Below are 13,477 nucleotides of genomic sequence, written 5' to 3'. Positions count from 1 at the left end.
TCCTGGGATTGAGCCCTGCATCAGACTCCTTACTCAGCAGGGAACCTGCTTCTCCTTCTCTCTCTGCCTACTTGTGCTCTCTCTATCTCTCTGTCAAGTAAATAAATTAAAAAACAGAAAAAAACTGTGAGAAGACATTTTTTTAGATAATTAGGAAAATTTAAATGTGAACTGAGTATTAGATGGTATTAAGGAATTGTGTGATAAGGGCATTGTGATTATATAAAAATAAACTGTCTATTGCGTTAGACGATGCATTCTAAAGTACATATGAGCGAATGGCATTTGTTTTATATTTGGTTTAAAATATTCACACACGCATACGCACATAAGTGAGGGGAGATGAAAGAAAAAAGATTGGCAAAATGTTGATAACTGTTGAAGCTACCTTAGGCCATAGGTTAATGGTACTTTCTCTTAGGATTCTTTTTTGTGCATGCTTAAAATTTTCCACGGGAAGTTTTTAAAAGACATTCATTGTAGTACAGGAAAATAAGAGAGGGGACGGAGTGTCTGGAAGCACGTACTCTTCTGTTCTAATGAGTACTAAAGTGTCACTGGAGCTCACTCAGATGGTGAGCACTCATTTAGGCAGGACGCTCAGGTTTCCTCCATAAAGGAGTTCTGCACTTTGAAGTATGGTTTCTTTTGGCCAAAATTTTTTTTAAGATTTTATTTATTTATTTGACAGAGAGAGAGAGATCACAAGTAGGCAGAGAGGCAGGCGGGAGGGGGGGAAGCAGGCTCCCCACTGAGCAGAGAGCCCAATGCGGGGCTCGGTCCCAGGACCCTGGGATCATGACCCAAGCCGAAGGCAGAGACTTAACCCACTGAGCCATCCAGGCGCCCCAGGGTTTTCTTTTTAAAAGCAACAGAAAACCAGCCTACAGCAAGATTTCCGTCAGTATGGATTTCATGACTGTTTGGTAGCCTTATGAAATTTGGGTATGTCATTGATGTCATTGATGACAAAGATGTCATTGACAATTGCCTTGTAAAGTAGGCTGTACTGTCAGTGTCTTTTAGAAGATTCCCTCTGTCATATTTTCTGCTAGCACAACAAACCAGAAGCTGTGGGCCGTGGAGCTGCAGAAGACCATCAGCAGAGACCACAAGTATGTGCTGCTGGCCTCGGAGCAGCTGGTGGGCGTCTGCCTGTTTGTTTTTATCAGACCACAGCATGCTCCTTTCATCAGGTCAGTAAACAGCATCTCGGAGTCGTGACAAGGAAAAGACCTGGCATGTTAGTTGCTTCAGAGAAAACAGTTACTCCTGAATCTTGGTTTTCAGTGTGTTTTTGATAAAGAGTCACTAAGAGTTTTACTGTACTGTTGCACAGCCTTGTCCTCAAACTGTAGTTTTATCTTTCTGTCGTAGACACTGCTAATTTCTGACATGCACAGAACTCTTGGTAGCTCCCCTCTTTGATTTAGAGTCTTCTGTTTAAAGGGATGTCGCGGTCGATACTGTGAAGACTGGGATGGGAGGTGCCACTGGAAACAAGGGAGCAGTCGCGATACGAATGCTATTCCATACGACAAGCCTCTGCTTCGTCTGTAGCCACTTTGCGGCAGGGCAATCACAAGTCAAAGAAAGAAACGAAGATTTTGTAGAAATAGCGCGGAAGTTGAGTTTTCCGATGGTAAGCTCTTACTGCTTGTCCTTGAAGATGAAGCTTTGAAAGGTGTACTTTAATTTACCCCAGATTCTCTGTCAGTTTTTGAAAACTCAAGGTAGTTCCTAGGAACATCACCAGTGTACACCTAAATTGAAGTTTCATGTGTTATTAATCTTGGGTCACATAAATAGGGCCTGGCCAAGGGAAGGTGAGCAGATCTGAGGCAAAGAAATAGTTGTAAAACATTTTTCAGATTGACTGTTCAGAATCTAAAATCCCTTCTCCTTGCCTTCAGGGAAGGATGCTGTTTTCCCATGACTACGTATTTTGGTGTGGTGATTTCAACTACCGCATTGATCTGCCTAATGAAGAAGTTAAAGAGCTGATAAGACAGCAAAATTGGGATTCTCTGATCGCAGGAGATCAGCTTATCAATCAAAAAAATGCTGGTCAGGTATATACATATTTGAGAAGATACTTGCATTGAGGAGAAGGGGGATCTTTTGTTATGAGACCTGCTTTCCTTTTTTTCTTTTCTTAAATCTCTTGGAGTGTCTGTCTCTCTCTCTCTTTTTTCTTTTCTTTCTTTTCTTTTTTTTTTTTTTTTTTTTGAGATGGGGAGAGAAGGTGGGAGCAGGGGAGGGAGGTCGGGGAACAGAGAAAAAGGGAGAGAGAAAATCCCAAGCAGGCTCCATACCTGTACCCAGTGTGGAGCCTTATGGCAGGGCTCGATCTCATGACCCTAAGATCATGACCTGAGCCAAAATCAAGAGTCAGATGCTTAACCAACTGAACCACCCAGGCACCCACCTTGGAGTCTCTTTATACTTAAAATACATGTCTCTAGTTTAATATACACAGAATTATCTTTTCTTAAAAAATTTTTTTAAAAAAGAAAAAGACTTATAATAATTCCCAGGAGGAAAGATATATTAAAGTCTCTGTAAGATTCACATTCAAGTGGAAGAGTATATATTTTTGGTTCTTTCTTTTTCAAAAATAGTGAATTTAGGGCGCCTGAGTGGCTCAGTGGGTTAAAGCCTCTGCCTTCAGCTCACGTCATGATCTCAGGGTCCTGGGATCAAGCCCCGCTTTGGGTTCTCTGCTCGGCAGGGAGCCTGCTTCCTCCTCTCTCTCTGCCTGCCTCTCTGCCTCCTTGTGATCTCTGTCAAATAAATCAATAAATAAAATCTTTAAAAAGAAATAGTGAATTTAGAATCTTAGTCTTTAGAGCCACTGTTTTTTGGCTGTAAGACCCCATGGTAATCTGCTTTATTTATTCTTTTGTTTCTTATATCCTCTGCCTTTCTAAAACTTATTCTTTAAAACTTATAACTGCAAAATTTTGGAAGGTTAATTTTTTTTTTTAAGTAAGAGGTAGCTGAGGCCACTTGATATGGTGCATTCATGATCATCTGACTTAGGTCTTACTTCCTCATTTGAGAATTAGATGTCAGACTATAGGATTTCTAAAATCCATTATAGTTGTAAGTGTCTGTTATAGCTCAAAGGTCTGGTAGAATTCCCTTCTTCAGGTTTTTCACTTTGTTTCATCAAAGGTCAAACAAGTGGCATGAACAGTCCTCAGTTATTTTTTTTCAACCTTTGTTCCATTCAGTAAAAAGTGTTCATCTGATGAAGACAAATTTTGTGTGAATCTCCAGCATATAATAGACATTTAATGAATGGCTTGCCTGAATGAAAACAGAACCTTTTTTTTTTTCAAATAACTGATTTTATATATGTTTGTTTTAGATTTTTAGAGGATTTTTAGAAGGAAAAGTAACCTTTGCTCCAACATACAAATATGACCTATTTTCGGACGACTATGACACCAGTGAAAAGTGCCGCACCCCTGCTTGGACAGACCGTGTCCTCTGGAGAAGAAGGAAGTGGCCTTTTGATAGATCAGGTTGGGACATGGACTTCCTCATTTAAATGAGCTAATGCAAATTTTATGAGGAAGAAGAGAATGATGTAAATATCAAGGGAGGAGGGCTGCTTTTTTCAACCCAGGTTTTCTAGAATAGAAGTAATAAAATAAAAAACAATTTAAAAAATATTCTCGGATTTGCTTATAATAATTTAATTTTTTAGTCTATTTTCTTTCAGTGACATAATTTCACATAAAGAGAAGCAAGGAAACATTTTTATGAAATTTTTATGAGAATTTCAGTAGAGTGCTGATGAAGGTTTTTAATTTGAATAACTAATCTGGCTTGTAAATATTATGAACGGCTACTTGTCCATTGAATTACTTACGAAACACTATGTAGTCACAGGTCTTTCAGTAATCTCAGAAGTAAAGCCTTAATTTTGACCAAGTAAAGCATAAAATGATAATTTAACCAAAACACCCTTCTAACTTAAAGGTATTTAGACTTCCTGCTGCTGCACAGGTGTAGCAGCATCCCAGCCTCGGGCAGCTGAAGCCAGTAAAGCAGAAAAGCTCTCCCCCGGCTCCCCATGATCTGTCGTGCTCATGTGGCTTCTCTTTGTGTGTGTGTGTGTTATTCTGACTACAGCTGAAGATCTAGATCTTCTCAATGCTAGTTTTCAAGATGGAAGCAAAATCCTCTACACATGGACTCCGGGCACTTTGCTGCACTACGGAAGAGCCGAGCTGAAGACCTCTGACCATAGGTTTAAACAGTCTTGGTATTTCTAATGGTGCTTGAAATTTATTTGAAATACACCCCTTCTTAAACATTTCTAACACATCCATCTTCCTTTATGCCTTAAGGCCTGTCGTTGCCCTGATTGATATAGATATATTTGAAGTTGAAGCTGAAGAGAGGCAAAACATTTATAAAGAAGTAATTGCAGTTCAGGGTCCACCAGATGGTACAGTATTGGTCTCAATCAAAAGTTCTGTCCCAGAAAATAATTTTTTCGATGATGCTTTGATTGATGAGCTTCTGCAGCAGTTTACAAATTTTGGAGAAGTTATACTGATAAGGTGAGTAGAATATTTCACGTCCAAAAGCAGCTCATGCCTCCTGAATATTTTCTATATAAGAAATTACCTTGTTATTGTTTGAATAGCGTATGAATACAGTTGGCACTTGAATAATGGAGGAGTTAGGGACACTGATCATCCCCTACAGTCGAAAATCCACTTAGAGGTTTTGACTCCCCCAAAACTACTAATAGCCTACTGTGGACTGGAAGCCTTACCAATAATGTCAACAAGTCAATTAACACAGATTTTATATATTATATGCCTTATATACTTAAAATAAGCTAGAAGGAAAAAAATGTTATTGAAATCGTAAGGAAAAAAAGAGACATGTACAGTACTGTATCGGGCAAAATCCACGTAAGCAGACACCTGCCATTCAAATCTGTGTTGTTCAAGGGTCAACTGTAGTTTTATTTCCAAACTATAGGAAGATCGTACTATAGAAATATTATTCAAAGAGTTCATAGGTTTTGAAACTGAATTCTGGTTAGAAAGTTCGAAGTTGAGTAATAAAACTTTGTGTGAACAATTGATGACAGAGATACGTGCACATTTCCATGTGGTATCTTAAGCTTCTCATATCGTCTAATATATAACAACGCGCCGTGGCAAAATGAAGCTGTGATCAGTTTTGTTTTTGTAAGGAGAGTTCGGAGTAAAGCAGAGTGACTTTTCCTCCCTCAGTTTAAGAAATTTGATGTTTTAAGTAATTTTAAGCACATTTAATTTTCCAACTAATGGAGAAGCAGCACCACGAGATGAACAGCCAGGAGTCATCCATTTCAGTCTTGGTTTTTGTCATTGACTTAACCATCTGCCTTTTGCGAAAGCAGATGCTTCTTTCCTTGTTTAAAAAAATGTTCTCTTCCAAGTGTACAGCAGTTTTGAGAGACTGAATGACATGTATGTGTTTGAATTTCATAGGGAAGAGGTTTGATTCCTTTCTGTGCTTTTTATCTGCTCATTTAGGTAGTTCTATAGCTGTTTGGTAGATAGATCTCTCTACTAGATGCTGTGGTAGAGCAGAGGAAAATTGAAGACTCGATTCCTACTTGTCTTCTGGTTGGGAAGATGAGAATTGTGTAATGGCTTCTCTGATCCTAAACAGAGTACTCCACAGACTGAAGATGTTGTGCTCTCTGTAGGGCGAGAAGCAGACCCAAGAAACCTAGAGTCCTTTCAGAAAGCAAATGAGCAACTAGAGGAGAAATTGCATTTATATATCCCTAAAATCTTTTAACAAAGATCCACCCCAAAGCTTTAAAATAAAACATTTCTAAACTCCTAAGGCACTAGGAAGTACACAGTGAAATCGCCAAGTTTACAGATGACTGTAAGCTTTGCCAAGTACAGAAAGCCAAACTACCAGGAGCACAGTGTGGGCAGCATAGTGGCAGATAAGTGTCCTCTTGAGCAAATGTAGAATACGACACTGGGCTAGAGAGAATCCAGAGTGTACATTAGGGATGAAAGTCTCTGATACAGGAAAACAACCTATCTTTATAACCCGGTCTCGAAGAAATTTGGTATTAAATGGGAACCAAAAATTTTACCCAAAGTGCTTGGCGTCATTTGAAAAAGTATCGGTAGGCACCTGGGTAGCTCTGTCGGTTAGGCGACAGCCTTTGGCTCAGATCAAGTCCCACATCGGGCTCTTTGCTCAGCAAGGAATTTGCTTCTCCTTCTGCCCTTCACCCCACTCTTGTGTACTTTCTGTCTCTCTCTCTCTCTCTCTCAAATAAATAAAATCTTAAAAAAAAAAAAAAAAGAAAAAGTATTGGTAACAAAACAAGGTATTACTCTAACATTATAAAACTTTGGGTTGTCTCCACACATGGAATATTCTAGTTGTTATACCTGCAGACAGCCAAGTTAGAATAGACAGACAATGGAAGTAAACAAGGAGAGGACTGCTGTCACCAGCAAAGCTAAACTGACCACTACCTTTTGGTCTAGAATAAAACAACTGTTAAGGAGTGACTGAAGTCTATAAACCCCCTTTATTGGTAAATAAGAGATTCCCTGGAACTGTAAATGGGACAAATATAGATACTTCTGTTAATTGGGGGAAAAATCTAGAAGCTTTTGCCCTTGTGGGTGAAGACAGGAAGAGAATACAGCCTTTTCCTCTTGATATCCGTAAGCCATGCTTTTGAATCCTAGGTTGTGTGTGTGTGTATGTGTGTACACATGTACATATTTGCCCCTTTGAAAAATGTGCAAGGATTTCTGATCTTGATTCTGATCTTGATATAATTCGAAGTAGTTCAGTGAGTAAAATTGTTCTGTAAGTAAGACTGGTAATGTTTTTGTTTTCTTCTTTTTTTAATGATAACAATATTACGTATCAGTGATCATCTTATTCAGAACTTGTTCTAAAGTCCTTTTAATTTTTTTCCTTTTGGGGTTTCTTATTTCAAAATTACAAACTTAGAATCACTGAAGTCGCAAGAGAGTAGATGGCTGTTAGTAATAAAGAAAAGGACTGTAATAAAGTAAAGTACCTTGGGGCCAGCCAGATATATATATTCTAATGACAACTCCCTGTCTTATTTCTTGGTCAAAGAAAATTTGCTTCAGGGAAGTCATTGAGACCATGAAAACACATAGTTCTGGACTGCAGGGCCAGGAGACTTGGATTCTAGCCCTGTAACTCATTATCCTTGTAAGGTCACTTTGAACAAGCCACTTATAACCTCTGGCCCTTTTTTTCCTTGTCAGTGAAATGAAGGATTAGATTAGCAGGGATCACAAATGGAGGTCCACAGGTCTGACTGCTTATTAGCATAGTATTCGAAAGAAATTTGCATTAGAAGCTTTCAGAGGAAGAGTGCCCTCTCCAGGTCACCAGTGGCCCTACTGCTCTCCCTGTTGGGTTTTTTTTTACTTCCTGGCCTCTATAGGCTCTTGTTAATAGTCATTGGTCTAGTTGTTGGGCTACTTATATATAGGTATTGACTATATAATATATATAATATATAATATAATATAATATAATATAATATAATATAATATAATATAATATAATATAAGGTATTGACTATTTTTTATGTTTTATTTTTCTTTTTCTTGAAGGTTTGTAGAAGATAAAATGTGGGTTACATTTTTGGAGGGAAGCTCTGCCTTGAGTGTTCTGAACCTAAATGGTAAAGAGGTAAGGCAGCATTTGTAGATTCGAAACCATTTTGAAATAAGGTATCCAAAGATTATGTTTTTATAGACAGGCTGCAAGATTATCTAAATGTATTTCCAGTGCAGGACTATAAAAGACCTTATGGTATGCTTTATTATTTATTATTTAGTCTAGGTTTCTAACCAGCTAGGGATTATTTTGGTCCTCCCTAAAGATACTAACCATTGGTAACAGATTAAGAAGGAAACATGTTTATGACCTATCTAGATTTTTATTACATGGAAACTTTATTAATTGGGGTAGATATTCTGGGTCATTCGTAGTAGGAAAGATTTATATCAGAGGAAGAAAATGCTTTATTTAAAACTAAACAAGGGAGCAAGGTACTCTTTATTCTTAGGAACTGGTTTTATTGGCTTGGATCATGGTACCCAGATACTTCTTTCACGGACAGGTAAAATAATTCCCAAAGATAACAAATGCATCCCACTGAAATATTTTAGAAAGTTTTAGTTAGTGGAAGTATTCCTAACCTGTGACTTACAATGTTATTGATGGAGGAAATTTACATCAACGGCCTGGAATAGTTTTACTTCTATAAAGTGCTGTGTCTGTCGATTTTTTTCTGAATGCTTTGGATTGACCCTAAATTTCTAAGTATATGATCACTAGAAGGAAGGACCAAAATCCAGACCTAATTTCTCCGACAGTGGGTAACTCATAAAGTCTTCCCTGAGATTCCTTTTCTGTCACATTACTTCAGTTTCCTTGGAGTAAAAGGACAGTTGCCACACATATATTGCTTTTGAAATAGGTTTTATATGCTCGTTTTCCCTGAATATAATAGTAATATACTCAAGTAAAAGTAAATCATGAAATACAGAAAAGTATAAAAAAAATGAAGAATACTAATCCAACCATTACAAAATAATTTCTCTTAACCTTCATAGATGCGTGTGTATTAAAACCAATAGGATTATACATACAGTTGTGTGCATAGTAACACAAGCAGGATATGCATGTATACAGATGCACATGCACAGACACAAATCAGATTGTGTTGTAAATGCTATTTTCTCACTACCTCTTCACTTGAGACGGTATCATGGACATTTTTCTGTATGAGGAAATATGTTTTTAAGGTCTGCATTAATTTCATGTGGATAGGTATGTAAACTTATTTAACAAACCCTTATTAATAACTAGATTGTTTCCAAATTTAATTATTAAAACCAACATTCCAGGAAAGTCCTCTATATGCTCTAGTTTTGTGTGCTTGTCCTGTTACTCCTGACCTTAGGATAAACTCCTAAATGTAAATTTGCTGTGTGAGAGAATATAAGCATATTACAATTTGATGCTTGTTGCCTAACTGCTCTTCAGAAAGTATGGGTTTAATTAATTATATTATGCCTCAGATTACCTAATATCCACATCCTAATCAATATTGGGTAATTTGTAACTTGGACAACCTGAAAAACCGGAAGTGGTATGTCATTTCCGTTAGGATTTTCATTGCTGGTTATCTTAATGTATTGGTCATTGGTCCTTTCTAAATAAACTGCATATGCCCTCAGCCTATTTTTCCCGGGGTATTCACTCATCTTCTGAAGCAGCCTTGGTGTAAAGTTCAGTCCCTTTTCATTTGTGCTGCAGATATTCCTACCTGTCGATCTTGTGACTTCATTGCATCTTAACTGTATGAAAACTGCTGATTTTTTTTTTTTAAAGATTTTATTTATTTATTTGACAGAGAGAGATCACAAGTAGGCAGAGAGGCAGGCAGAGAGAGAGAGGGAAGCAGGCTCCCTGCTGAGCAAAGAGCCCGATGCGGGACTCGATCCCAGGACCCCGAGATCACGACTTGAGCCGAAGGCAGCGGCTTAACCCACTGAGCCACCCAGGCGCCCCGAAAACTGCTGATTTTTAAATTTAATTTTAGCTTTAGTTTCTTTAAAGCATGTCTTCATCCCATGAGGATATAAATATTTAAGAGCAACTCTCAATTTGGCGTTAGCTTACTCCTTTGCTGAGAATTTCTTTTGTCTTTCTCTGATAATTTAATTTTCCTTGTTTAGTTTTTCCCCTCCTTTTCTGCCCTGTCCCTCACCCTCAAGTCTACTTATCTTATTACACTCTTAGAAAATACCCACTCTTAGCTCCCTAAACATATTTTGAAAATGCTGTAAAAAATTATGTTTATGGAAAGTGTATAATATGTTTAATTTGTCCTTTTCAAAGTTAGATATTTCCAAACTTCTATTCTGTTGCGTTTGCTAATAATATTACTTTAGCCCCAAATCTTCTAGGATATAGATCCTTAAGAGCTCTTGCATTCCAGGGAAGGAGCTGGGGAAAGTAGATAGCTTAAGTGGGGCAAACCTAAAGGATGACCTTCTTGAGCATGTTCTTTTTTTTAAAAAAAAGATATTATTTATTTATTTGACAGAGAGAGACACAGTGAGAGAGGGAACACAAGCGGGGGTGGGGGGGGGTGGGGGAGGGAGAAGCAGGCTCCCCGTAGAGCAGGGGGCTCGATGCGGGGCTTGATGAGGGGCTTGATGTGGTGCTTGATGTGGGGCTTAATCTCAGGACCATGGGATCATGACCAGAGCCGAAGGCAGACATTTAATGACTGAGCCACCCCGGCGCCCCTTGAGCATGTTCTTTAAAGACCCATGTAACCTATTGCCAAGTTCTGAAATGGAATTGATTTGGTCTGATAAGCAAGTAAAGGATTATTAGTTTCTTAGGACACTGACTTCAAAGCTCAGTGTGGGTACTAAATTACTATTAAAAACGACTGTAGGGGCATCTGGGTGGCTCAGTGGGTTAAGCCTCTGCCTTCAGCTCAGGTCATGGTTTCAGGGTCCTGGGATCGAGCCTGCATCCAGCTCCCTGCTTAGCAGGAAGCCTGCTTCTGCCTCTTCCACTCTGCCTGCTTGTGTTCCCTCTCTCACTGTGTCTCTCTCTGTCAAATAAATAAAATCTTAAAAAAAAAAAAAAAAAGACTGTACCATTCTGGCCAGCAGCTTTCAGTGTCTCCATCCTGTGCCTTCAAGGAATTCTCATGTCGATATCACTTTGAGCCGTGGAAGATCTGTACCCACAAAGGAGCCAGCTGTCTTCACAGCATGTTGGTTACAGCCACACAGATCCTTTGGAAATACTGGAAAAGTTCCCTTATTTTATATACTTCAGAAGCTCTTTAAAAGATAGAAGTTGAAACTGTAGGAGAGAGCTTAGGTTTTAGAAAGCAAGTTTGTTACATGGCATGGATTTTAAAAGACAGTGTCTTCCTAGTGCGCAGTCTCTGTTGACCAAGGAGTCTTGTGGCTGTCTACAAGTTTTTTGAAACTATTTTTTGAATATGTCAACAGGACAGTGTGACTTAATTACAATGTGTTTGTCTGTTGTAGATTATACTTTTGTCTAAAAGCTGCTCACATTTATAGGAAAGGCAGAATGCAAGCCGTCTCTTCTGTAATTGTTCCATGTAGGACCAATTACTGAATCTGTGGATCAGAATCAAAGGAAGTTTCAAGTTATGTAGCACAGTTGTCAGTGAATTGACCTCTGGCCAGGGAAGGACACTGGCTACAGCTAAAGAAACTTAATCTGTGTGCACCCCAGAAGAGAAGACCTTAGATTGAGCAACATGGGCTTTTAAAGGGAAAATCAACAACGTTTAAGCTACTTAAAAATTCAGTATGTGTGAGGCAGTACATGTTGAATCGAGTCTAGCTGAGTTAAGCCTAGACTATTGCATAGTGTAACTAACATAGTGTAACATAGCGGTCTCTTCATTCCAAGATAATTTTCATGCTAATGAATTTTTATTTTCCATCTCTTTTAATCAACTAGTTACTGGGTCGGACTATAACTATTACCTTAAAAAGTCCAGACTGGATCAAAAATTTGGAGGAAGAAATGAGTTTAGAGAAAATAAATGTTGCCTTGCCATCATCGACAAGCTCCACCCTGCTTGGAGAAGATGCGGAGGTCACAGCAGATTTCGATATGGAAGGTTTGTTTATGGAACACATGTACTTCTGTGCTTCTGGATAAATGTCCTTTCCCATCAGTGCTTAGTCTCCAGGTTTTTCCATCTCTGTGTTCTTGTAACACACAGAGAAGACTTAATTAGATTTTGTTTTGCCTTACATTGTCTGTTTTGCCTGTACCTAGACTTCAGGTAGCAAATGTATTTGCTGTTCTTCCATTAAAGGTTCAGAGCTTTACAAGTGTGAGTTTATGTCCTTCTGTGCTCAGAGCACGAATTGATATTTCTGGTGTGTAGTTTGGTCCCGCTAGTTGCGGTTAAGGTAGAGAAGTAGAAATTCAAAGTGGGTGTTCTAACAACAGAATTGCATTCAGAGTAGTTACTACAAAAGAAGATACATTTCAAAGCAATTTTTAAAAGATTCTCGAGGATACTGGGAACATGTGCATTTGAATGGACCCATATAAATGTGGCCATTTCAGATTTTGCATTTAGTATCCAGTTATCTGGATAATAATTTCCTTAAATGTCATCGAGACATGCCGGAGCTTTCTTATGCTGTGTGCTGTGTTACTCGGGCATATTTCCTATGACAGTGCATTCCTTAGTTTATAAAATGAGCATATATCATACTGTGAGGCCGTGCACATTCCACACAACACATTTAAGAGTTGAGCATCATACAGGACATCTCCAGCTTTCACGTTTCTCTGTTCATTCCTTGACTTAGTCCATACATTTCTGTCCTACCTTGTACGTGCCAGGTGCGCACGGGGTGCTGAAAATGCAACAGATGTCTGACTTGTCTTTCTAGAATTCCTAGCTTGGCGGTGTTACCAGTGAGCAGGCAGTGAGAGTCAGGTGACAGAGATACAGTCGTGAACGGCACTGCAGTAATTCATGGGACAGTGGCCTACCTCGGAGTTGGGGAGTAGGGCAAGTTTCCCAGAGAACTTGAAATTTGAACTGAGAGTCTGAAGCGGCTGGGTGCGAATCAGATAAGGGAATGTGGAGAGAGTGAGCCAGGAAGAAGGAACGTGCAGGAAACGGAGAGGGAAAAGGCTCTGACCTCTTCCGTAAGCATGCTCTTGAGGGAGTAAAGAGAGAGCAGAGAAATCAAGCAGGAGAGCCTTGTGGGGTAGAAGATGGATTTGGTTTGGCTCGTGTGGAGCTGAGGTATCTTTGGAGCCCCCGGGCCCACACGTAGGCTGTGGGTGCATGAGGCGGGTACTCTGCAGGGAGCTCTGGGCCCACAGGACAGCTCTAATGGCAGCTCAAGTCACGGGTTTGCACTGGCTTGGCCAGAAGGACTGTATAGAGATGAGAGATAACTGGTCCTGGGAGTTGAACAGAGAAACCCAGATTTTAAAGACAGGCAGAAGGCAGCTGCTCTCAAAAGGAAACTGAAAAGAAACAACTAGCACTGTCCAAGAGGCAAGAGGTGGGCCTACAAAACCAAAGAAATGGTGACGAGGAAGGCACAGTGAGCAGAGGTCTGTGTCTCAGACAGATGAGGAGACGTGGGGACAACTTGCCCTTTGGGTGTAATAACAGTGACGGAGGCTGTTGGTGACACTCATGAGAGGACTTGCGGTGCCGCGAGGAAGCCAGATGGTGGTAAATGGAGGTGCGGCTAGAGGTGCAGAAGTGGAGAGTGTCTACAGACGGCTCTCTAAAGAAGCTAAGCTGGGGGCTGGGGAGTGGGAGGCGGGGTTGCTCCTCGCGAAGTGAGGCTTGGGAGTGCTTCGTGCCATGGGAAGG

General features: G+C 39.6%; 1 protein-coding gene across 9 annotated transcripts in view; it reads left to right on the top strand.

The window, feature by feature from the left end:
- Positions 1-13,477, top strand: part of SYNJ1 (synaptojanin 1) — an 89,483-nt gene that overhangs the window by 55,430 nt on the left and 20,576 nt on the right. For all 9 annotated transcript variants that reach the window (XM_046001885.1, XM_046001884.1, XM_046001887.1 and 6 more), the window contains 8 exons: positions 1,056-1,196; positions 1,450-1,642; positions 1,914-2,072; positions 3,374-3,530; positions 4,144-4,261; positions 4,362-4,577; positions 7,656-7,734; positions 11,578-11,740. In XM_046001885.1, coding sequence (XP_045857841.1) covers positions 1,056-1,196; positions 1,450-1,642; positions 1,914-2,072; positions 3,374-3,530; positions 4,144-4,261; positions 4,362-4,577; positions 7,656-7,734; positions 11,578-11,740 — 1,226 coding nt within the window. The remainder of the gene's footprint in view (positions 1-1,055; positions 1,197-1,449; positions 1,643-1,913; positions 2,073-3,373; positions 3,531-4,143; positions 4,262-4,361; positions 4,578-7,655; positions 7,735-11,577; positions 11,741-13,477) is intronic.

The sequence above is a fragment of the Meles meles genome, chromosome 4, assembly GCF_922984935.1.
Source record: "Meles meles chromosome 4, mMelMel3.1 paternal haplotype, whole genome shotgun sequence".
NCBI lineage: Eukaryota > Metazoa > Chordata > Mammalia > Carnivora > Mustelidae > Meles > Meles meles.
The sequence above is the reverse complement of the archived record's forward strand: the minus strand, read 5'-3'. Positions and strand labels throughout refer to the sequence as shown.